This window comes from Daphnia magna, linkage group LG9 (genome assembly GCF_020631705.1).
Source record: "Daphnia magna isolate NIES linkage group LG9, ASM2063170v1.1, whole genome shotgun sequence".
NCBI lineage: Eukaryota > Metazoa > Arthropoda > Branchiopoda > Diplostraca > Daphniidae > Daphnia > Daphnia magna.
Window position 1 is genome coordinate 2,593,157 of NC_059190.1, and position 26,141 is coordinate 2,619,297.

At 44.1% G+C, this 26,141-nt stretch overlaps 1 protein-coding gene and 2 long non-coding RNA genes across 4 annotated transcripts; 1 reads left to right on the forward strand and 2 right to left on the reverse strand.

The window, feature by feature from the left end:
• The first annotated feature begins 315 nt into the window (after positions 1-315).
• On the forward strand, positions 316-24,399 carry LOC116930943 (protocadherin-like wing polarity protein stan). 2 transcript variants are annotated; one of them, XM_045178992.1, is made up of 25 exons: positions 316-2,694; positions 4,944-5,448; positions 6,406-6,847; positions 7,174-8,186; positions 10,196-10,328; positions 14,423-14,625; positions 15,490-15,639; positions 15,793-15,967; positions 16,659-17,022; positions 17,144-17,348; positions 17,438-17,864; positions 17,989-18,155; positions 18,286-18,540; positions 18,672-19,103; positions 19,338-19,431; positions 19,670-19,759; positions 19,987-20,183; positions 20,262-20,471; positions 20,587-20,773; positions 20,853-21,787; positions 21,905-22,125; positions 22,277-23,094; positions 23,176-23,369; positions 23,446-23,653; positions 23,768-24,399. In XM_045178992.1, the coding sequence occupies exons 1-25, from the start codon at positions 1,085-1,087 to the stop codon at positions 23,935-23,937; spliced, it is 9,405 nt and encodes a 3,134-aa protein (XP_045034927.1). In that variant the 5' UTR covers positions 316-1,084; the 3' UTR covers positions 23,938-24,399. The 2 variants fall into 2 exon arrangements, with proteins under 2 accessions (XP_045034927.1, XP_045034928.1); XM_045178993.1 differs by having other exon boundaries at positions 23,771-24,399.
• Positions 13,671-14,424, reverse strand: LOC116931018. Its single transcript, XR_004398704.2, has 2 exons — positions 14,113-14,424; positions 13,671-14,050 (listed from the first exon to the last, which is right to left on the reverse strand). It is a non-coding gene; the product is annotated as an uncharacterized LOC116931018 (long non-coding RNA).
• Positions 24,400-24,467: 68 nt separating the features above from the next.
• Positions 24,468-25,983, reverse strand: LOC116931015. Its single transcript, XR_004398699.2, has 3 exons — positions 25,840-25,983; positions 25,064-25,537; positions 24,468-24,911 (listed from the first exon to the last, which is right to left on the reverse strand). It is a non-coding gene; the product is annotated as an uncharacterized LOC116931015 (long non-coding RNA).
• Between the last annotated feature and the right edge of the window lie 158 nt (positions 25,984-26,141).

Below are 26,141 nucleotides of genomic sequence, written 5' to 3' on the forward strand. Positions count from 1 at the left end.
TTCTTGTGTACAGGAAAGGAATAACGATAGAAAAAAAAAAAAAAAGGTGGAAGAGGGAATGAAGGAAACGAATAATACAAGGAGGGGTGAAAGACGAAGAAGGAGCAAAGAAAGAAAAGAAAAATCATGACCGAAGAGCGCAAACGTGAATGCGGCTCCAACACACAGGGAACAACAAGAAGAAGAAGAGAACCTGCTGGCCCTCGGGCGGTAGTAGGTCCAACCCAATGGGGAGCAACGCAAACCCCACCGAGTTCTTTTTTACCTTACATTTCCCCCCCTCCTCCTCAGTCTCTTCCCCTCTCACTCCTCCAGTTCCCTTTAGTCTGCCGCCAACCAGCGTCTGCTCGAGTCGGTTCCTCAATTGTGTTCCCGACCGATCGAAAAATTAATTTTTTTTTTTGTGTGTGTGTGTTTGTGTGTGTGTGTATCTCTTTTTTTTTTCTCTGCTTGTATTCGTTGGCACGTTACGTCAGTGCATTTTGCCAAGTGATTTACTGGCACCCAATCAGAAGACAACGGATTAACGACATTCACTGGATATATAATCAATTCAACAAAACTTGGGTTGTGCGTGTTGTTCTTTTTCCCTGTCCCAAACCGACAAAAACAAAAAAAAACAAAACAAATACGAAGAGGGAAAAGCTTTTCTTTTTTTTTTTCGCTTTTTTCCGGTTCGATTAAGTTTTGAAAAAATTAATATTATCGCAGTGGTCGGAGTCGATCTGACACGGTATGAACGAGTGGAATGTGCTGATCAGATTGTGACTTGCCATGTTTTGACCTCTTTCAAAATACGATTTAAAAAAATAAAAAACAAAACAAAATTCTTAACTATCAAAGCCAAAAAGTCCGGTGCATTTTACCTGGGGAATATCCTACCTGCCAATGGAGACGGTTCAAGTAATAACCGACCTTCACCAAGAGCTTTGACTTGTTTCAACTACAGTATCCCCTCCCCACCCCCTTTAAAAAAATTTGGGTATAGATATCAATAAAAAAAAAAAAAAGGAAGAGCTGCCAAACTCATCGCCGGAAACATCCGACAGAAAGAGAAAAAGAAATTTTAAAAAATAAAAAGAAGATGATGTTTCGTAAACACCTGAGCGCTCAAAGTTGGCGAACGGTGGGGGCAGTGTTGCTCCTACTCTCGCACTACGTCGGACCCGGATCGTCCTTTATGGTTGTGGTTGACGAGCCGGCTGTTACCCCGGCCGGATCAATCATTTTCCACGCCGCAATGACGGATGACGGAGGCCAGAACGGACGCCAGTGGACCTACGTTTGGTCATCAACGTCACCGGAAACGACCAGAAGCTTTTTTCATCTGAGCAGAGATGGATCGGTGCGTTTAAAACGGTCACCCATCAGCCGGCCTTGCTCCGACTGGCCCCTGCGTATCGAAGCCTACGATCCGGCCGTCCGCACGGGAGTAACGCGGGTCAGTTTGCCGCTAACGGTTCGATTCAAATCCTGCGGCAATCAACTGATGGACGGCCATCGTCGGCAGCGAGTCGACCATTCGGTCCGATTGACCACCATCCTACCGGACTGGGCGGGACGTGAAGTGGACGACGACCGGCTTTTCAACGAGATTTGCCTGCGGCGGAGTGAGCTCATAGTCCCCAAACTGGATGCCTACCTGCCGGAATCGGTGCGACGCTACTGCAGGACTGACAGTTGGACTTCGTCAACGTCCAACCGAGCGGTAGAATCATCGGGAGTGGATCTGGTTTCGACAGAATCTGAATGCCGTCCGGGACGGACGGGCAACGCCCACCTTCACTATCGGCTCAACTGTTCGTCGCCCATCGGCAATGGCGTTGTTGAAGCGCAAAGAGAAATGGATGTGACGGCCCGATTGGATCCTCCTCCGCCACCCGACATTTTGCACCGGTCCGGCCACCGCCAGCGACGCCAAACTGCCGCAGACGCTTCCTTCTCATTCGAGCAGCCCGTCTACGTCGCGTCCGTGCCGGAAGAGCGAGACAGAGGCTTGCAAGTGATCTCTTTAGCCGTCCGCAATCCGCCGCCGATAGGCGTCATGTACTCCATGGTGGCCGTCTTAGACGCCCGTTCGCAAAAATTATTCTCCATCGACGGCCAGACGGGCAGCATCACAACGTCGGCTCGCTTAGACCGCGAGTCTATGGACGTCCACTATCTGCGCGTGACGGCGACGGAAATGGTGGCCGGCGCCGAGGGCAGCGGCGGAGCCAACAGGCCGCAACCGAGAAGCGCCACCGCCACCGTTCAGATAAACGTCGAAGATGTCAACGATTTCCCGCCAACATTCGAACAGGCTAATTACGAGACGGCCATCAAAGAGTCGGCCTCCATCGGGACGGCCGTCCTGACGGTCCGCGCTAAAGATCAGGACGCCGGAGCCAACGCCGATGTCCATTACAGCATTGTCAATCCGTTCGGAGCCAACGAAGCGTTCCGCATCGATGCTAAAACGGGGGTCATCAGCACTCGGCTGGCCCTGGACCGCGAAACCAACGACCAGTACAATCTGACCATCCAGGCTGTGGACCAAGGACCGGTCCAGGAGCGTCAATCAGCCACTGCTTCGGTTCACGTCCAGATCGGCGATGAAAACGACAATTATCCGCAATTCTCCGAACGGACGTACACGGTCGAAGTGGCCGAGAATGTCAACTGGGCAGAGAACCCAATCGTCGCTCGCATCAGGTAAGAATTTTATTATTATTATTATTTTTTTTTAAATCAGTGAATCCAAGCATTAAATGCTATTTGAGTGCTGATGGCAATCCCAGTGTACACATTGTGTTTCCTCTCGTATTTTGTATTTTCTTTTTTTTGGTTATCGATCTGGCATCAATGGCGACGTTTTTGTCAACTATAACGAGTTTCAAATCTCGTTTTTTTCTTTTTTTTTCTGAAGAGTCGATTTGATTTCTAAGCTGAAAAAGGAGAGAGAAAAGTATAGACAAAGGTCTGCATATTTTATGATAGAAAAAAAAGGGCTTGCTGCCACCACTGCGAGGGCCCAAATATGGCCGAAGAAGCCTCGTCACTCTTTTTTTCTTGCTTTCTCGTTTGAGTTGTTTCATTCTTTTTAGAAAAAAATAAAAATAGAATAAGGAATAAGAAAGATATAACTCTAACGTCCAAAACAAACACACGGCACTCGATCTTCTTTCCCGAACCGGTTCGGGAAGTTAGAAAACAAAAACAAAACCTGGTAGCTTTGAATTTTTTGTTTCCCCTCTCTCCTCGTCAGAAGTTTTCAATATCATCGATAATTAAATAAGGGCAACGAGTGTAAAATGGAGAAAGATTTAGAAAAAAAAAAAAAACAAAGGTCGTCGAATGACAAAACGAAAAAGGCAAGAAAACAAGATGGACAAAATTCCGGTTTCAAGTTCGACAACAACACACTGTTGTTCAAAATATTTTCTCCTTTGTGTGAAGAAATTCAAAACTTACGTTCCTCGTTCTTTATTTTGTTGGAAAAAAAAAAAAAACCGAACAAAAATAGATGGAACGAAGAGAAAAAAAAACTAATGAATTCCTCGTCCAGGTGTATATGTATATTAGGGCTCGACTAGCTGGGAAAACGTCGTGTATGGTCATTGAAAAATGTGCAGCCAAACAAAAGGAATTTCTTCTAAAAATCTAACAAAGTTGTTATTTTGTTTGTTTGTTTTTTTCCTATTCTATGTGGAGCTTTTTCTTTTATTTTGTTGTTGTCTCTCTTCCCCTCATTTTTTTTCTTGTTTTGTTTGTTCGGTCGGGGAAATCAATCCCGCAACGTTACGTCAAAGGAAAAGGCGGATGTCGCTTCGCATCGTCATCGCACGCCTCGTGTGTGTTTCTTCTTCTGCCTTCAGTAACGATGTTTTTCATTCCTTCTTCATCTTTTTTTTTTTTTTACTTACATTCCATGTTTTTAATGTCAGCGTGAAAGGAAGAGTAGCGTTAATCGACAAGAAGAAAAAAAAATAGGCGGGAAATGTTCAATATTTGAATTCTCAAAAGATTGGAGTGTTTGCTGAAAAGGTTCCCAAAATGGCGAATAGCTAGACCCTTTTTTTTTTATAGAGATGCAAATAATAAAATAAAAAAAGAAGAAGACGAAAAGATGGTTGGTGTGTATAGTGAGATGGCCTGTCAGTGGCCCCGCTTGTTGCCAGATCGTAAATTGAAGCTGCCACGACAAGAGAAGGCTGAAGAGAGGCGATTCACGATCCATGTTTAGAACGTATACACTATGTACATATAAATAGAAAAAGAAAAAGAAAAAAGAAGAAATAGCCTTTTGTCGTTCTTCCCCCCCTTAAAAGAAAAAAACATATTCATGGAGTGGGTGCGAAGACGACCCGCGCGTAATGTATAAACAACGAGCGATGGGGGCTGCCCTTATCGGGCAGCATTTTGTAGAGAGGGTCAACAAGCCAGACGGCCAAAAAAAAACTCCATTGCAGATTTCTCTTTGATTGTCTCTTCCATGCCTCGTCGTGTGTTTTATCGTCTCTCTTCGTCTTGCCCAACGCAAGCCACTCCAAAAAGATCAGCATTCATTGATGGATGACGAACTACATCAAAGTGGAAGCAGCTTCTTCTTCTTTCCGACTTGTTTTGGTGGTAACCCATAGCAACCATCAAATTGAAAAGATTGTAAATCACTCAAGAGGAAAGAGAAAAAACAAAAGAAGACGATCCATCACACATTCCGATTACAATTCAAAAAAAAGTTGGACATTTATTTCGTGTCTTGAACGCTTCTCCGACTTGGACGTCGTCTGCCGAACGTGCACGTCAGACGCCCAAAGAGTTTGCGAAAGCGCAGCCTCAATGCGCGTGTCGACTAGGCCAAACAAGAAATGCATTCGTCTCAAAGATGATGTAAAAAAAAAGTGATGAAATTCACCCCGTTTAATCCATTTCGCCATTTTTTCTTTGACAATAACAAACAGGGCGACAGATGCGGATGTTGGTCCTAACGCCATCCTGCGGTATTCGCTTATCGGTGGCAACACGCAGGGCCACTTTGTCATCGACTCGTTGAGCGGCGACGTTGCCGTTGTGCAGCCGCTCGATTTCGAAACGGTGCGAAGCTACCGGTTGGTCATCCGCGCCCAAGATGGCGGCAATCCGAGCCGTTCAAACACGACCCAGTTGCTTGTCAACGTGCGCGATGTCAACGACAACGCCCCGCGTTTCTACACGTCCCTTTTCCAAGAATCCGTCATCGAAAACGTGCCCATCGGCCACAGCATCGTCAGGGTTCAAGCCTACGACGCCGACGACGCCGACAACGCCCTCATCTCCTACAGGATCGTCCCGTTGGCCATCATGACCCCGACCGGCAATCAGCAGACGGACGAAGATCAACTGCCATTCGGCATCGATCCCGACACGGGCTGGATCGTCACCGTGCGTGATCTGGACCGCGAAGAGAATCACCATCACGAGTTCGAGGTCAGTTTCAATCACATTTGAATATCTCTATACGATTTCCAGCTGCTTTTCTTCTTGATTTCATTGAAATTTCCAATGTTTTGATCGATGTCTTCAACTTTTAGAAAACAACAAGCTCTTTCTTTTCTCTAATCTTTTTTGGGAAAAGAAAAATGTTGGTTGGCAGTTAAGAGAGCCTTCAGCAGGGATGTCTAGAATGGGAGAACGTCCATCACCATCGTTCGTAAACTCGTAGACGCTAATGGCTGGTGGACGGCTCCTTGGGGCCGGGGCAAAATTTATAGTTATTGACTCTAAATGTTTTGAAAACTTCCTTATATATATTTTTTTAGCCCAACAGACACGTTTTCACGGTATTTAAAAAAACAAAATTTAAAAACATCAAACAAAAATAACAAAGAAAGACAAAGATTTCAAAAAAAAAAATCGAAAGATTTTCGCGGCTATGATGGGCGTGTTTAAACGCCAGTTTCTGGTGTACGCTTTGGAACATTTGATGAAGTTCCAAAGTGTTTCTTTTTTTATTTCCTTTGTTGTTGTTTCTCTTTCTTCGAGTTCGAAAGTTTAAAAGAAAGGTGTAGAAAACGATAAGACGGGCTAACTACCAGGTGTGAAAATGAGCTCGCACGTTGCGTAAATGATGACATCCGCAATGTTCGATGCACTTCATCAAAAATACACAACACAGAAAAGAAAAAAAAATCAAAAAGATAAAGAAAAAAAAAAAGGCCGGCGGCCGGCCATCATAAAAGAACAAAAAAAAAAATGAAAAGAATTTACAAAAGACTTGCGGCTTTTATTAGCTGTACCCGATCTGAATTAATGAACCATTTCCCTTCTTGATATAATGATTTTCTAAACGAGCTCATCAACAAACGATGTTTATGTCCTCTCTCTCTTTCTCTCTTTCTCATCTGGCTAACAAAATAAAGTTGTAACCTTTTTGGCGTTTAAAAGGTTTTGGCAACGGACGGCGGCGGGAAAACGGCGACGGCCCGCGTCGTTCTGCAAATTCAAGATCAGAACGACAACGACCCCGTTTTTTGGCCCAAAATTTACGACGCCGTCGTCGGCGAAGACGCCACGCCAGGGACGCCCGTCTTGACCGTCACGGCCACCGATCGCGACGAGAATCCCAGGCTCCAGTATTCCATCGTGGGCGGCAACGTCAGAGGCCGTTTCAGCGTCAGCTCGCAAAACGGACAAGGTCTCATCTCCGTGGCCCAGCCGCTCGACTACAAACAAGAGAAACGCTTCGTGCTAACCGTCCAGGCCAGCGACTCTGGCGGACGCAGCGACACGGCCACCGTTTACCTCAACGTCTCCGACGCCAACACTCACGCGCCGGCCTTCGAAGCCGCGCCTTATTCGGCCACTGTGTTCGAAGACGCCCCGATAGGTAAAATTCGTTATTTTTTGTTGAATGTTTTCAAAGCGATTCGAAATGACCCGAAATTTGGGCGCTGAAATGACGCAACGAGCCTGTTGCTTAAGTGTGAGGGAGGGGGATATGTAAATGAGTTAACAAGCATGAAAAACAAGACGGGTTAAGAAGGCAATTGGCTTTCATTAAGTCAAATAATTCAAAAGAAAAAGGGAGGGAAAAATAATGTTGGTTATCCACCCAACGAACTTAATTACATATAGTTTAATTCGTTACGTAAGAAAGAAAAAAAAAAGAAACGACCGAATCGAATCTTGATCTTAATGTCGATGATTATACAGGAACAACCGTTTTAATTGTGGCTGCCAGCGACGGAGATGTGGGCGACAATGCGCGAATCACGTACGGACTATCGGGCGAGTTAGTGCCGGAATTCTCCATCCAGCCGGCCACTGGCGCCATCATCACGACCAAACCGCTGGACAGAGAGCGGACGTCCGGCTACTTGCTGACCATCACGGCTCGCGATAACGGAAACCCGCCGCTGAGCGACACCACCGACGTGGAGATCAGCCTGGCCGACGTCAACGACAACCCGCCCGTCTTCCAGCAGACGACCTACACGGCCAACGTGCCGGAAGACGCGCTCATCGGCACTTCCGTCCTCCAAGTGACGGCCACCGACGCCGACCAGGGATTTAACGGCAGAGTTCGTTACGTTCTACTGGACAGCGACGCCAACGCTTCCCCCTTCACCCTGGACGCCACTTCCGGCATTTTGCGGACCAATAAATTGCTGGACAGAGAATCGACGGCCAAGTACGACCTGCTGGTCCAGGCCATCGATCGCGGTACTCCCGAACTGTCGGGAGCGGCGTCCGTCATCGTCATCATCGACGACGTCAACGACTCGCCGCCGTCTTTCAACATTCCGCCGTCATCGGATCGCGTCCGGCTCTTCATCCAGGAGAACTCGCCCGTCGGATCGAAAGTGGGCGACATTTTGGCCCGCGATCCCGACGAAGGCGTCAACGCCGTCGTCCATTATTCCATCATTGGCGGGCCGGACGCCGAAGCTTTCACGCTCGTCCCGCGTCCGGAATCCGGATCGGCCGAGCTTCTGACGCGCATCGACTTGGACTACGAGTCGGCCCGCAAGCGCTACGAGCTGCTGGTGCGGGCGGCATCGCCGCCGCTGCGCACCGACGTCATCGTCGAAGTCAACGTCGTCGACGTCAACGACAACGTGCCCGTCCTCAACGATTTCCGGCTGGTGCTTAACAATTTCAGAAATTATTTCCCTTTGGGGCCGGTGGCCCGCGTGCCCGTCTTCGACGCAGACGTCAACGACCAGGTAACAAAACCCATTTTTTCTTTTTTTCTTTTTTCTAACGCAAATCGACAAAGTGAAAATTGACGCCTCCCAACCCCCTCGAAAAGCAAACAGAAATAATTTTTTTTAAACAGTCTAAGCGGTTAGCCACTTCAAAAAAAAAAAAAAGTCTTAATGGATGTCCATTAAACATGAAAATTGTGGGCCGGAGTTGCCTAAAGAAACGAGTCCCTTCTCTCTTTTATTTTTTTATTATTATATTTTTCTTTCCCCCTTATTCCCTAGTTTTTCGGGAGGTCGTAAACTGTTTTTTAATTTCATTCCATCCTCAAAAAAAAAAAAAAAAGGGGGGGAGAAAGGCCCTTGCGGGAAAAAAAAACAAAACATGTCCTTTTTGGAACTACAACTTGCAAGGGGGCCGCATGAAAACGTAGAAAATCCACACTACACACTACACACAGTCGACACTCTCTCTCTTGACTGGCGCCATATATATATATACCAGAATACAAGGGGCGGATGGAGAGGGGACCGGATAAAACAACAAGATAAAAAAAAAAAAAAAGCCACCATCTATGCATCCAGCTTTCTTTTTCCTCCCCCCTTCTATCTAAGGCCTACTATAAACACTGCCTGACAAGAAGTGAGATAGACCCTACAGACCAAGAAGAGTAGAGGGGGGATTCTAACTGTCGTCTTCTTTCATAGAAAACGTACTGTATACGTAGCGTATACACACAGAGAAGATGTATGAGGTTCGATTGGGAGCAATATAATACCGAGTGGCATAGAGCCTTTACGTCTATCGTATTTATACGAGTAGTGGGGATGGGGGGACGCCTTCCAGCGTAATTAAGGTTTCTTCTATTATTATTTTTTTTTTTTTTTGGGGGGTCTTTTTCACCCTCCCACTATCGTACACATTGCAGGCGAGAGGTAGCTCGTAGATAAGTTTATATGCGGTGTGTGTACAGAGTGAAATGGTAGGGGAGAGAGCTTTGATCCAAACCCCTCTCTACGATGTGTGTTCCAGAACGAGTCAATACCAGTGGATTGAGACCCTACGTCCGTACGTGAAGGAACTTTAAATATCTCTTTCCCATTTTTTTGGGGGGAGGGGACGTGTTCATATTTATTTAACGTCATAGAACAGCATTTTTTTTATAACTTTTTGTTAGACCTTTCGATTCGATCAATATGTACAAGGCGATTGTTACATGCAGAACAAAACAAAAAACATCTTGATACTAGATTTGTTTTTAAAAATAGACCAGTGTTATTAAAAGGTTTCTTACTAACCGCCAGGTGGTTATCGACAACAGCAGTTGCGTTTTTTCTTATGGGGCGACGTCTGCGGGGGGGTTTTTGAATGGAATTCAACGTAAGGAATTCAAGGTTCTCTTTTGTTCCAAGTTTTGTTGTGCTACACATCTTTATATAGATAGGCATTGCTACGCTATTCGAAAGAAGAATAGACACGGCAAGTCGTTAAAATGAAAAAAAAAAATTGAGACGGGGAAAGGGATGAAAAAGAGAGAGAAATTCAATTAGTTTGACGAGATATTTTCTCCCCGCTTCACGGGTGTTTAGCGCTATAAAATAAGACGGAAATTCAAAAATAAAAAAAGGGCGCCCCCTTGTGTGAAGGTAAGAAACAGAAGAGCATCGCTCAAAATACTTTCACACAGCACGGCATGATCATAGCAATAAAAACGAAGAAAAATAAATGATTTCGACTCTTTTCGACCCCCCTTTGACTGGGATAGTCAAATCCCATTGGCGGAACAAAATCGAAATTGGTCACGCTCCAGCGGGAGTTTTTTTTTCTTTTCTTTTTTTCCGACATCACCGATCACGTTTCCCATTTAAAAAAAAAAAAAAAAAAAAAGATATTAACATGTTAGGTAACATGAACATTGAACAACAACACATGTTTCCAATGATTTGTGTCTATGTCTGTGTGTGTGTTACCAAATTGAATTGGAATCGTTATTTTATTCTTTTTTTTTGTGCATATGCACGATTATTAGTTGCACTACCGGGTGGTATCTGGCAACAGCGCGGATTTGATCCATTTGAACGAAACGAGCGGCTACATCACCCTGTCATCAAACCTGAACACTAATGTGCCCATCTCGGCGGCTATGGAAATCTCCGTCAGCGGTAAGTGCTCGCATTTTCTCTTTTCATTAAAAAATAAACATAAATCATTTGATTTATTATTTTTTAAAAAATTGAATAAAGAACAAAATGGGGTCGTTATTATTATTATTTTTTGACATCACGAATCTCATTCGAATCGCTGAAGATTTGAATGTAATCGTGAGTAGCCACGCCCAGTTTCACGACAAACATTTTCTCTATCTCGGGGATGAGCCTTGAAGGGGTCCGTTCAACCGAAATTTTTTCTTTTTTAAAAGATTTATCTTTTCTTTCCTTCTTATTTAAATCCCACGTCCGACAACAATAAAAAAAAAAATCAAAAAAGGTGTCGAGTTATTCATCTCGTTCGTCTTCTCTTCCATAACGGAACCCGGTTGTCCGCCCTGTTTTCAATAGGATTAGGACTCACCCGTCCTCCTCTCAATATAAATCAATTGGGGGTTGAAGGCCTTCGGATTAGCATAATAGATTTCTTTCTTCTTTTATTTTTGATTATTACTTTTGCCAATAAAGGCCTGGCTCGTATCTTACCGGTCATTTCCCTATTTATTATAGGCCCTTACTGTCTCCTTCCTCTCTGAATTTTTTATATAACAAGCCTAACCAATAGGGTCTATAGACAAAACGAAAAAACCAAAAAAAACATATCCAACCCATTCCGTGACTAAGCAGATACACACACTCTATTCCCCATGTCACGCCATATTGTTCTTGCCTTTTTGTAATTTGTTTTTACCCTCTCCGCTTGATTGTTGATGATTGTCGGGAAGCAAAAAAAAAAACAAGACAACGGGGGGAAACCACAACAGTTGGGGTATTTTCTTCTTACTTACTTTCTAGGTCTCTTTCAGGCCCTAGAGGGCCTGGAAAAAAAAAAACTCATTTGGGTTGTGTTCTAACTCTTCAAGAAGCACCAAGACTTTGGCCTGTGGTGTAATTATTACGAAACAAGAAAAAAAGGTCCACTTGGTTTTTTCCCCCTCCCTGTTCACCGCTGACACCACAACAATCATTAAGAAGGTCTTGTAATATTCTTTTCCATGGTAACTCTATACTCCGCGACAATGAGGACCAATCAAGAACAAGCTCCACAAACAGGTTTCTTTATTGGGACGTGTGTACTTATTCAACCCGTCAAGATAAAAAAAAATAAATAAATAAAATAAAACACAAAGAAAAGTTCCAACCATCGCGGGTGGATGTGATAGGATCGGGCGTTAAAACCGCCAGATCGCGGCTGAATATAACGAACGAAGAAATTGATGTACAACGAAAGATATCTTTCTCTAAAATATGTCGACGGTGTATAACTATGTGCGACAAAGAGATAAATATGCATAAAAAAAAACGGGTTATCTCCATCTTTTTAGGAAGGGGGGGGGGGTTACATTCCTGAAAAATGCGTATAGACTCGCATAACGATATGCGTTTTCTAAGACATTTGAAATTCTTTTATGTTACGTAAGTAAAAAGACTTTAGAGAAGAAGGAAAAAACAAAACAAAAAGAGCAACAGCTGCCACTGTCTTTTTTTGTTTTTCAATTTCGTGAGGCACGAACCTCGGGACCGCGATGACAAATCGACCCACAGCGTCGTGTGTTGCATCTAACGAGAACATTCCCCCACCGAACTTTCTCTTTTATTCTTTTTAAAAAAGAGTTAATGGTGTTTAACGTGTAGTATACACATTTTGTTGTTTGAATATCAAGCTCGAGAAAACAACTGTCGAATCATCAAAAAAAAAAGGGGGACATTTTTCTTTTCTTTTGGAAATCGTCCATTGTTCTTGTGCTTTACAGAGCCCCCTGACAGTGGGGGCATCTTGTCTAGAAATCTGCCGAGGCTCTATCTCAACCACCATTGTACCTCCTTAAAGATAAAAAAACTTAAGCGGCGCAATATGGTGGTAGTCGTTTTTCGTGTGGACTGGTGCTGCGTAGTGGAAGGTATTGATTATATCTCACGCTGTCCAAGCAACCAAAAGAAGAGCGCAATGGGGCGAGTGTGTGTGTGTGTGTACTGGGTGTCCCTGTTAAAATGCTGAGAAATCGGGAAGATGAAGAGTACGACCACTGTCGTCATCGACTTTGCCATACTATAGCGGTCATAAAAATGATAATAAAAGAAAAAGAATGTGGCTAGAAAAGATGTAGCACTTGCTGGCTGTGTTGGATATAATACCTAACAAAAGCAACAAGGCCTTTTCTTTAACTTCCCCTTCTTGATCCATCTTGATAACCTCCGGCTAGCGTCATATAATACATCGAAAAGCTCTTTTCCTGTGCCTCACTTAATGCAATTTCAGCTTAAGTTCGCTCATAAGAAATACAAGACGAATAGAATAGAAATGAATAGGCTACTTTTCTATTCCGGCGAACCTTTCACACTCAATGATTTTTTTTTCTTTCTTGTGTTAATATTATCTACGGTCCCACTCGTTTGTTTAAAAGAACACAATAGCCCCCCCCCCCCTAAATAAAAAGAAAAAGAAAACAGAGTTCTCATTTTTTTTTTTTGGGAGGGGGGTCCACCTATACAAATCAAACAAAGAAGGTGAAATGAGACCGCCACCTCATTGCCAATGACTCAAGACTTTGAATTTATTCGTGAAGAACACCGACGAGCAGCCGACTCCTATTGGCGAAAACAAAATTTGTCCGTCCTACTTTCGCCCCATTATTCCCCCCCCCCCATATTTCTGAAAATAATATCCCGCACCTATTACACAGCTCATTAGTCAGCCAAGCTTTTTGGAGAGGGGATAGTCATGGTCTTCTTTTTGGTCAACCTCATCCAATCTATGAAGCTTTCTCTCTTAGCAGCTTCATTTCTTCTCTTTCTTTTTAAAGGCTGAGATCTAAAGAAAAACAAGGGAAAAAAAAATCAAAAAGAATAAGAAAAACATGCACGTCATCGAGGCCATCCACTCGAACGCCTAATAGCGTCTCTCGCAGCTGGTGAAAATTGGCTACGAAAGGGCACGCGTGTTTTCCTCTTTTAAAAGAAAAAAACAAAACAAACGAATAACGTCAGTCCTTTCGGACTCATGAGATGAAGAACGGACAAGTTGCGTGACGCAAAAAACTTTGTCCAGTTCGGTCTTCGTTTTCCAACTGCTGGGCGCCAGCGAAAACAAGAAAGAAAACGATTCAAAGCGATGAGATAGTCTCTATATGCAAATGACTCTCGCACCCTTTTTGACTGATGCGTATACGAAAGATACATGGGAAAAAGACGACGACTCAATTTCTCGTCGTTTCGACTCCACATGTCATTATATCAGCTGATAGTCAGACAAAATGACGACGTTGGCCAGCCGACCGCGAGAACCGCAACATCATCAAGATTTCAAAAATAAAATGAATTTCCAAGAAGAAGAAAAAAAAATATGAACACACACACAGAAAACAACCTTCAGTCATTTCATTGAACTTGTGAACTTTTTCATCGCAACTTCCGCTGACCTTTTCACCTGAAAAGAGCCCGAACCGAATGGCTGAGAAAATCGTCGCCGTCCGTCTCCATTTTGTTTTGTTTTTTTATTTAAATTTCTTCTATATCGACGGTGCTGAGTAGACAATTTGATACGGCGCATCCATCCGTCCACATGCACACACAAACTATTTTTGCAGTCATTATTTATCAATTGAGCGTCATTTTCTCTGAAAAAAAAATAAGTGGAGAGAGAGAGCAGCCCCCTCGTGTGTGTGACTGTCGCTCCGCTAGAGAAAACAAGGACGCGATGTGTCATTAAAAAATAAAAAAATTAAATAATAGAACCAACCGAACTGTTTCGCTGTTCCGCTCTTCGTAACGCGTTGTGTTTGTTCGCCGTTTTGTTTGGGTAAAGGGCACGACGGTTACCATGGCAACAGCACGCCGTTCTCTCATTTAAACACGGCACGTGTGTGTGCTGCGCTTCTGTTCGGCGACACGACAGATGAGTCATTCTAGCACACAATGACGATCAATACGAATTCAAAGTGATTGTTTGTGCCCTCTGAATCGTTCAGTTTTTGTTTTTTTAAAATTGAAATAACCAACCCAATTCATCGTTTTGATTTCATAATAACGCGGCGGCGGCGCCAATGAAGACGGCACAAATGTGGTCAGAGCTGAAATGCAACTGTCTGTTTTACTGGTGACGGACGCGATGCTATTCAACTCGGTGACGCTCCGATTGGGCGACATGGATCAGGAGAGCTTCCTGTCTCAACCGCTCTACAATTATTTCGTAGACGGCCTGGCCGCCATCATCCCTTGCCCCAAGGAGAACGTCTTTGTCTTCAACATTCAGGTAAGATTATTTATTGTCTACCTTTTGTTATTTTTTGTTATTTTTTTTACTGTGTTTTTTCGGCTGTAAAAAAGAAAAATGGGGACAGAATCCCACCTCCAAATTTCACTTGTCACGTATCATTCAAACTACAAGCCGCGACGTACACACACTTCCTGTTATGTCGATTACATGATGAAATCGTGCGCAAGTTTATGGGGTTGTAACAAAAACAAAAATAGAAAACTCTAACCGCAGTGTCGATCGTCACACTCTCACATTCCTCTGTTTCCGAAAATGTCGTACTTTTCAAATCAATCAAGTGGGGAAAATTCGTTTTTAAATATACGAGATCGCATACAAATGTGTTCACAATTTTGAGAAAGAAAGAGATAGACAAGAGCTCATAAAAAAATAAAAAATTGCCGACCGGTTTATGCAAATGTTTGCCGCCAACCGATAAATCACCCAGTGATTAATGGTCAACGTTCAACACATAAAAACCAACGAAAAAAAAATCAGGAAAAAAGACAACAAAAACACTAGGAATAAAACTCGTTGAGAAGTTTTTGAAAAGGCAAAGACGAAAACAGAAAAAAAAAAAAAGGCCATAACATTTCGAGACAATTGGCCAATAGAATTTCTATTGTCGAAATAAAAAGAAAAGAAGACTTCCCCCTGGAAAGAGAGAAAGAATCGTAAAGTTCAAAGTAGCGAATCAAGATGTTTTGTTTAACTTTTCGTTTAGTTTGGCCCTTTTTCTTTTACAGCAGAAAATCTCTCAATTTTCCACATTCGTTCGATTCTTGTGTTTTTTAAAATGTTTTGTTTCTGATTTGTTTTTCTCTCTTTTTCTTTCTATTTATTGATCACATGTTTATGCAGAACGATTACGAGGCAGACGGGCGGATACTGAACGTTAGTTTCTCTGCCAAACGGCCCGACCTACCGGGCGAGGTCCTCTATACGCAGCAGTTTCTCCAGGAACGAGTTTACCTCCGGCGCCACGCCCTGACTAAATTAACCACCCTCCAGGTAAAATAATGTTTGGAACCGCTACGCTACAGAGTAACACGATCGCCCCGGCACCAACCCAACAGTTTTTCATCAATCAATACGTTCAATTTTGAACACCGTTTGATTTTTGTTTTCTTTCTTCTTCCACAATTTAATAATAATAAAAAAAAGGTGTTACCATTCGACGACACGTTATGCGTCCGAGAGCCTTGTCTCAATTTCGAAGAGTGCCTTTCGGTCCTGAAATTCGGCAACGCATCCGATTTCATCAGCAGCCCTACTCTGCTCTTCCGGCCCATCCATCCAGTCAGCACTTTTGCCTGCAGGTGTCCAGCTGGATTCACCGGTTAGTCATCAATTTTTCTTTCGATTTTAAAAATATGTCGTCCATTGTTGTCGCCATCTTTTGGCGTTCAACCAACGGAACATTAAAAAAAAAACAACAAGACAACCGAAACAAAAAGGGGGAAAATCTTTACAAGACAAGACAAAAAGGTCACGACCGTCTCGACTCTCGAGACCCCTTTAATTGCTCCCCTGCCGTATAATATTCTTTTTTCTGTGTACCTGACGGTTCATTACCATTGAAGCCCTCAAGGTAAGACGAGCCGGCAGTAGGTTCCATCCGTGGTAGACAGAAAAGAAAATGAAAAATCGAAGTCTTGTTAGCGAAAGAGCCGAAACCCCCGGTTATTTTGATTAATGCCCGACAGCAGATCATAAAAATCAATTAAATACCATCAAGGCGACTGGTGGAAAGAGAAAGACCAAAACAAGCTGGTCGCCTTCCCCTTTGTTTTCATTCGTTATCTCATTCTCTTCAATATTTGTCGTGCTAAAAAAAAATTTATAATAATCTGGCAAGTTCACATCGTTAGAAGCGATTCACACGCGTCACAACCCGTGAGAGGGGCTCTTAACGAAGCGTTAACAAAAACAAGAATGAATTCGTCCTTCGTCTTCCCCCCTAAAAAATTGACATAGATATTCTACTCCAAGTAAAAACATTTTATTTGGATGACGACGGATCGTTATAGGAATGAGAGAGCATTACGTGTGCGACACGGAAGTCAACTTGTGCTACTCCAATCCGTGCCTGAACGGGGGCAGCTGCCTGCGCAAAGAGGGCGGTTACACGTGCCTGTGTCGACAGGGATTCACTGGAAGCGAATGCCAACTGGATGTGTCGGGGAAAATGGGCATCGCAGCCGGCGGACGCGGAAGGCAACAAGATAAAACGTGCAATGGAAGGACTGGCCTTTGCGCTCTGACCAACTGCACGGGCCCGGCAAATTTCTACACGCCGCTGACTTGTCATCTGCGCTCACGCAGTTTCTATCGAGGATCTTTCCTCACTTTTCCAGCCTTGAGACAGCGTTATCGTCTCCACCTCAAACTCAGGTATGTCCGTTTTCCACACACACAGCGCGTTGAAGCAAATCGGATGTGGCCGAATCGATTGGTCACACACACAAACAAATTAGCGACGTATAAATAATTGCCTTTTTTTCAAAATAAATAGTTTTGCTACGAGAGAGAGAAACGGCCTGTTGTTGTACAATGGACGATACAACGAACGTCACGATTTCATCGCACTGGAACTGATCGACGGCCGCCTTTCATTCTCCTTTTCGCTGGGCGCTAATTTGTCTCACGTTGTCCTCGAACAGCCTTTCTCATTAGCCGATGGCGATTGGCATACGGTCACTATCGATTACTTCAACAGGGTAAGTTCTTGACTAACACGCGCACCTTTTTCTTGATGTGTCTGTGTGGCGGGAATTTTGAATTTTTTGTTTTGTCTGTGTGTCTGTAGACGGTGGTGTTGAGTTTAGATGACTGTGACACGGCCGTCAGTGTTAAGTACGGCCATAAGTTGGGTAGTAAATGTGCCGCTCAGGTCGTTCACCACCTGGAGCCACGCTGTGCCCAGTTTACCGAGACATGCCACCGGTTCCTGGACTTGACGGCGCCCCTGCAGCTGGGAGGTTTGCCGTCAGCCTCGTCCGAATTCCAAGTTCGCAATCGCGACTACGACGGATGCATCAAGGACCTTCACATCGACCACCAATTCATCGACTTGGCCAGCTTCGTGGCCGACAACGGCACCGTTGCCGGTTGTCAGGAAAAGAAAGATTTCTGCTCTTCGAATCCGTGCCGCAACGGAGGCAAATGCCGCCAGGGTTTCAGCACTTTCCTCTGCGAGTGTCCCGATGGCGTGGCCGGCAAAGATTGTTCAGAAAGTAAGTTATCGTTCTGCCTACGAACCCACTGAACCCTTCCCTTGAAAAATAAAAGAGGGAAATGCCCAAATGTTGATGTTAAAAATTCCTATGCTAAGTTATTTTGTTTTGCTCGTGCGAGAAGCCATTGAAGGGTCGAGGCAATTCCGTGGCGACGGCTATTTGATATTCACGCCAGACGCCAAGCCCATCGTTTTACCGTGGTCGGCCAGCTTCGCTTTCCGCACCAGACAGGCGGATTCGTTTCTGATGAAGCTGGAAATCGAACCCGCTCATTTCGTGCTCGTTGAGGTAAGAAAAATTTAAAAATCAAAACTGTTTGAAATTGGCGGTTCTATTACCATGACGACGACGCGACAACAATAGGGAGATTTTAAAAAAATAATAAAATGATTACTAACGCATTTCGATGACGATGCAGACTATCGACGGTAAATTGAGCATCACCTGGGAATCGGGCCAGTTCAGTTTGGCTGACACGGAGCCGCTCAACGATGGCAAATGGCACTGGGCCGAGCTCAAGTGGATGCAAGGTGAACTCTGGCTCAATACCGACTACGGCCTCTACGAGAAAACCGTGCCCGTCGACTCGAAATTGACCGGATTGATGCCGGCCAGAGTCGTTCTCGGTCGATTAGAAACGGCCAACACAACCGGATTGATCGGCTGCATCAAAGTAAGTCATTTTCACCCCCATCTCAATTCCCCCCGCCCTCTCCAAAAAGAGAAGGAACAAACGAGTTTTTGCTGAGCAAAATCGAATTAAAAAAACACAAAAAATACAAACGGTTACAAACTTTTTAACAGGATGTCAGAATCGACCAGCAACGCAACTTGTGGTTGAAATCATCGGTCGAGCATCGAGTGAGCGACGGCTGCAGCTCGACAGATTCCTGTAGCGCCCGCAGCGACATGTGCCCGCAACGTGCCACTTGCGCAGACACTTGGAATTCGCACAAATGCGTGTGCGACGTTGGCTTTGTTGGAGCCGATTGCGCAAACATTTGCGAGTACAACCCCTGCGAGAATAATGCCACCTGTCAAATCGACCAGTCCATTCGGCGGGGTTACAAATGCGGCTGTCAAGGTGACACGTCAGGCGATTATTGCGAAGTGGCCTTAGATCAGCCGTGCCCAGCAACGTGGTGGGGCTATCCGGTTTGCGGGCCGTGTCGCTGCGACACGGACAAAGGCTACGATCCCAACTGTAACAAAACCAACGGCCAATGCGTCTGTCAGGTGAACATCAAAAACATTGCCTCCCCTTTGTGTTGTTTACTGTCTCTCTTTCTCGTTTTGATTTTGGTGCGCACGATTATCACGCTGTTCGTCCCGCATGTCATTTCGTTTGCATACGAGAAATTTACGAACAAAAAAAAAACAAAAAAAGAGAGAGAGAGAGAGAAACGAGTTTTGCATTTGTAATTTTAGTCGACATTTTCACGGGGTGTAACATACGAAATATATTTATAGGAAAATCACTACCAGCCGGTCAACGAGGAGGAATGTCTCGACTGTAATTGCTACCTGACGGGCTCGTTTGGCTCAAAGTGTGACGCCCTTACCGGTAAGAGAGAACAAATAAGAGAAGCTTTTAACTCCACCCACCTGTCCAGAAATAGCCAGCATCTCCCAACAGAGGAAAAACGAACCCCCTCTACCCCTCCCCACCAACAAAAATAAATGGAGAGAATGAGAGAGCAAATGATTGTTGCCCGCACACACAAAAAAAAAACACAATCATTTTAACCGGTTATTACGTTTTTCGTTTCCTTTCTTGCCCATTCTTTTACTACCCCCTGTAGGTCAATGCAAGTGCCGACCGGGAGTCATTGGCCGGCGATGCGACTCTTGCCCCAACCTTTTCGCCGAAGTCACGCTCAATGGATGCGAAGGTAAGAAAAAAAGGCTCATCTATATTCAGTTTTTTTTTGTTTCCTTCTCTCCATTTAAAAAAAAAAAAAAAAAACAGCTGTGCTTTTTTTTCCGCCGACAAAACGATGGCGGGAGCAATAACAACAACAATAACAAACCTTTTCGTTATAATACTAAGCGTCTAAAAAATAAAACCCCCGCCATTTTGTTGTTCTCTTTTTTTTTTTTCTTTTCTTTAACGACCCAGTAATCTACGACGCTTGCCCAAGGAGCTTCGACTCCGGCATCTGGTTCGACCGCACCCTATACGGACTGACCACCGCCAGAGATTGTCCAATAGGATCGCTGGGACAGGCTTACAAAACGTGCGACAAGGAAGTCGGTTGGATGCCCGCTGATTTATTCAATTGCACCACCATCCCCTTCGTTGATTTAAGAGAAATGGTAATGACAGTACAAAGCAGGGGGGGATAATGATGGTCATTGTGACTTTAACCGTAAACTACTCAACCCATCGCGCAGTTGAAACGATTGGATCAGGGCAGTTTGAACCTCAACCCGTTCATCTCGGTGAGGCTGGCGCAACAGCTGTTCAAAGCCACGAATCACAGTTCGAAACTGTACGGTAGCGATATCTTCATCGGACAACAGCTGCTCGTCAAAATTTTAGAGCACGACACGCATCGCGAAGGATTCAACTTGACTCACCGGCACGACAAAGATTTTATCAGAGTATGTCAAACTTGTTTTTTGTTTTTTAAATCGCAAATTTCTCCTTTGAAAAAAACAAACAAAACAAAATGGGTGACTTATTTTTCTTTTCTGGGTGAAATTTTAAAAACAACAGAATCTGGTTAGCGCTACGAGCGTGCTCTTCCAGTTACAATATGTCGGACATTGGAGGACGATCGAACGAGTCCACGGCTACGGAGCTGAGGCGCTTCTCATGGCTTTCCAAAACTACGCCGCTAATTTGGCACGTCAGCAAAACAGCACTTATACACTACCGTTCGAAGTTGTCACCCCTAATATGGGTAATAATTCCAATTCATTTCAATCACCCGATTTTTTGTTTTTGTTTTAAAATTAAAATCAATTTTAAAAAAATCCCAGTTTTCGGAATGGATTTGTTGAGCACGGAACAAATCATAGGACACGAATCAAAATCGAGCGGATTGGAAAAGATCGTGCTGCCGGACACTAGCCGATACCTGGAAGAAGGATCGGCAGGTGTCAATAAAGAGCGGCCATCGTCAGCCAACGCCATTTTCCCGAAATACAACAACTACGTCAAAAACCCCGTGCTGTTCGATCGAACGTCAAAATTCTTCACGCCGCTCAATTTACTCGGCTTCCGACTGCCGTCCAGCCAAAAGACGACCGACCGTTCCAACGCCGAAACCCAACGGTCCGTCGTCAGCTACGCCATCTACCGGACGGCCGGCGAAATTTTGCCCCAAGTTTTCGAAGCGAATTTAAGACAACGTTACGGAGTCGATCTGACCTTGCCCTCCACCACGATGGGACTGGCCGCCTTGTCCGTCGACGGCAACATCATATCAGATGAGCCAGATGGGCCGCCGATCAAGTACCGCATTCGAGTCGATTACGTCAACCAGCGCGCCAATCCGCAGTGCGTTCACTGGAAACCAACGGGGTCGGGCGGGGCCGGTTCGGCCCTGGCGAAAGGCGCGTGGAGCCGAGAAGGTTGTCGAACGGATTTCCACGATCCGTGGTTCTACGATCAAGAGGATTTCCACGTGAATTGCACATGCTCAAGTCTGGGGCCAGTGGCCGTCGTCATGAACAAAGAGGAATTCATAACAATGGCGAGGGAGCCTACGCTGATCGAAGATGTGGTCACGTACATCGGTCTGGTGGCCAGCGTGGTTTTCTTGGCGGTGGCGTTCATCTGTCTCAGTTTGATTAGCGGCCAGCAACAGACCAATTCCAATTCAATCCACCGCAATTTCGTCGTCTGCCTCCTACTGGCTCAGCTGCTCTTCTTGTTGGCCCTCAAACTGCGGGGAACCGTCCAACACCACGAGGTGAGTGAAGGGGGTGCCTCTCTTAAATCCACACACATACATTACAGAAAGAAAAAAACCGCTAACACAAAGTAACGCTCTAACGATTCTCTTTTCTTGCCATCGTCGACTGAACAGTTTGTTTGTAAATTACTGGCCATGGGTTTGCACTACTTGTGGTTGTGCATCTTCTCCTGGCTGATGATCGAATCGATCCACTTGTACCGAATGCTGACCGAACTGCGTGACGTCAATCATGGCCACATGAGCTTCTATTATTCAGTCGGCTACGGACTTCCGGCCATCATCCTTGGCTTGTCGGTCGGTGTGCGCGCGGACCAATACGGCAATTATTATTTGTAAGTGAATATTAAAAAATTCAAAAAATAATGATAAAAACGTGCCAGCGACCGCGCTAGACAAGAAAGGCCAAATCATTCAATAACCATGTCATTATTAATTTTTGTTTTGTTGTGTTTTTTTTTTTTTTTTTCGGTTTTCATTCGACAGCTGCTGGTTGTCGGTTTTCGAATCAGTCATCTGGAGTCTGGTCGGCCCGTGTTGCTTCATGATTGTCTGCTCGCTAATTACCTTCGGCATGGGCTTGCGGGCCGCCTTCACGCTCAAAGATCACATCGAAGGTTACGGCAATTTGAGAACGCTCATTTGGCTCGGCTTGGCCCTCCTACCTGTCACGGCCACCGTGTGGGTATTGGCCGTCTTGTCGGCCAGTGACACATCCGAAATTCTCTTTTACGCCTTCTCACTCTGCTCCGTCCTCGAGTCCATTTTCATCATGCTGGGCTACTGTCTACTGAACCGACGGGTTCGTCTCGGCCTACTCCATCTAGCGGGACGCAAAGACACTATGGATCACGATGACATTCACGGACTTGGCCATCAGATAGAAACGCATTCGGTCACAGCCTCCCGATCGGCTTTGGCCTATCAAAACAATCGCGACACGGCGTCCACTTTGCAGCAACGAGAACAGAATCATCAGAGACATCTAGGCATTTCGACGGCATCGACCACGTCCCGCTCTACTTGCAAGACGGGCAGCAGCAGCAATTACCGCAGCGCCGATATGCGCAGCGGCGATGTTTCGACCAGTACGGGCAGCCGTTCGTCGTACACTAGTAGGCAAATCGTACACAAATCCCCGTACGCTTACGACAACGATGACGAACAACCGAAAAAGAGACATCCGTCCGGAGGAGAAAGCGGAGGTGAATCGGACGGCCAATTGGATTTGGCTTCGAGTCACACGAGCGATGACGATGAAACCGCCACCAACAGAAGTCTTAGCATCAACAGAAATTTGAAAGGTATCCCCCCCCACAAAAAAAAAATAAATCAAATCAAATGGATTAGAATATCAGTTTAAAAATAAAATTGGATCATTTTAGAACATCGAAAACCAGAGTTGCCTTCAAAACCAGCCTTCATGCCCAACATTTGCGAAGTGGGTGAACCAATGCCCCAAATTCCATCTCCAACACCACCCCATAACATGATGATGCCCATGTCGAACAGCAACATACGGCCACTCTATTCGCCTGCCTGGTCTAGCCAACTGCCACCACCCGCTTATCCACTATCGGTAAGAGTCAATCAATCGAATGATTTAAAAAAAAAAAAACATGGATTGATTGAGTGATCTAATCTCAAAATGTTAGATGTCTTACTCGCCGGCCGGTCGTTGGGTTTCGGAGAGGATGTCCAGCGCCACGCCTTCAGAGAACGAACAGGCCAGCCCGAACGCGGGCCACGCCAAATCGTCTACCCATTTCATCGCACCTCTGGGTATGCCACGTAATTACGACGATGAAGATTACGAGGATTACGAGCACCATCAAGAAAGGAATCCCGCTGGATTCCAAACGGGTAAATGAAATTATTAAAAAAACCAAAAAAAACATGGCAGATCTAATTATTATAGACTATACAATGTCTTATTCTGCCCTCCTTTACGATCGCAATTGTTTTCTTTCATTACAGTAGACAACGATGCTCAACGAACAGACGGGTTCTCGTTGGACGGTCGAGACATTGGCGGTTCCGTCACGAACAATTTGAATTTCGCATCAACCGCCACGGGCATTGCACCTGAGAGAAAACTCATGACTCCCGTAACCACCCTGGAAATGACCGACTCGGAATATGTCTAACACACACAGAGGACACACTCCAGCTCCAGGGCATGTGTAGGTGTTCTTGCACGCAATCCGACCATCTGGTGAAGATGAGGACGTTTTAAAAATAAAAAATTCAAAGTTGACCGAAAAAAGAGAAGATGAGCAAAAATTCAACGACCTGTTTCCGTCCTCTCCCCTCGAGTCCAATCCAATGCAAATGACGATATTATTAGAAACTGGTTGTAATGACCGCTACCAATTTTGGTTGTGTTATTTGTAAATGTACAGCTTTTTTGTTAAAGAAAAGAAGAAAAAAAAAACGTATGAGTGATAAGATCTCTTTTGATTCCATTTTTTTTTTTACTTCTTGTCTTCACAAGTATACTTGCTGTTTCTGTTCGTTAAAAGTGCCATGTTTTTTTGTTCAGTGTGCGATGTAACAATGTGTTTTTTTCGTTTTAACGTCTTGTGCAATAAAGGAATCTTGTCTGTTAATCATTTCTAATCATTTGTTTAAAAAAAAAAGGCAAATGTAAACGAGCAGGTATTGCCCGTGTTAGTCGTAAACGGACAACGGATAGATTCATTTATGCAAATTAAACAAACGAGAATTAGATGTCTTGACAAAGAGGCCTATAATAAGCAAAATAAAGAGGATTCAATGCATCCGCGAGCGCAAAAGTACTGCCCTCTATCATTCAACTTGAAACTTCTTCCACCAAAAGTTCAAACATGAGACTTCAGTTGAAAAAACAAAAAAACAAAACAATCTTGACTACTAGCAACCATCTCCAATAAGTAAAACATTTCAAAAATAGCAAATATGAATGAAAGATAGTGCACGTGGTGTTCTCTGCGAATTGACAATGGATAGATTTTCTTAAAGAAAATTAGACAAATGATAACAAAACATAATACGTCTTGACAAAACAGGCCTACAATGGAATGGTGACTCAGAATGCATCCGTGAGCGCGAAAAGTAATGCCCTCTATCGTACGAAAGTGGACTTCTCTCGGTTCAAACGTGAAACCAGCAGTTGATTGAAAAACAATAGAAAAAGTGGTAATTTTCTTGACATGTTTACGAAATTCGAGGAGACGAATGGCCGTGAGGTCACAACCATTGACTACAGAAGTGTAATAAAACAGGATTGCCTACCTTTAGGAAGGGTGATTCAGCTAGATGCTTGAAGAGTTGACATCATACAGGACATGGCCATGTCTAGATAAGCCTTGCTCAAACTCCTCATACCAGCTGCAGGAATGTTGACACTATTTATCACACTGATTAGGTATGTCATTGATTCAGAATAGTTATGTCAGTTCCAATGTTTCACTATACAAGCTTCATCTTGACAGGTTTGACTAACTAGAGCTGACAGTACTTGATTGTACACTGGTGATTCAAATGCAAGGTGATGAACAAGAGTAGCCTATCACCCAGGATATTCTTAAACGGAACAGCCACTTGTCTCGAGAGCACATTGATAGTCACTGGATATCATGGGTGTCACAGGATATGCCAATAACTGATTGTCAGGGACTGTCAGGATCAATAGCATAAACTGAATCATATGTGTAGCAGCCACACTGTCCGTCATGGTGTAATCTTGAAGCATGTGAAAAGTTTTACCTATGAGGAAAGTGATGTAATTGTTAATCCTTTTTACCTTTTTTTTTGTTCAAAACAGAGGAACTAAGATCATTATAGTTTTTTCTAATAATTGGTAATGTTAGATTATGACATGATGTCAGATTGCTTTCACTTAGCTAAAATACGAATCCAATGAAATATTTCGTCATTCTTCGAAACCCAATTGAGCGACACGTGCACAATGAAGAAAGAGACATAAAAATTTCTTACAACGTTTGACCTCTGTAATTTTCTAATATCCAATCTTTTCGTATAGCTGCCAACAACAACTGATGTCTTACCGTGATTTTCTTCAATTTAGCTTGAAAGGCATTTCAAAGATCTTCTTGAAACATACTTTCGCCGTTCTTTACCCAAACTTGAATGGTGAAAAAAATGTAAGGTAATCATCTAAGCGCGCCAACCGCCAAGGCGCCATTCGCGACAAGATACATCGTTGCCAAACCCAGAATCAATTAATTTTGAATTGATTAAATAACATGATCAGATTTGATGAGAAAAACAAATCAAAAATTTCAAAATTGATGTCGAAAATCAAGTTTGTTTTAATTTGGTATTTATACTTTATGAGTTATTCAAATTA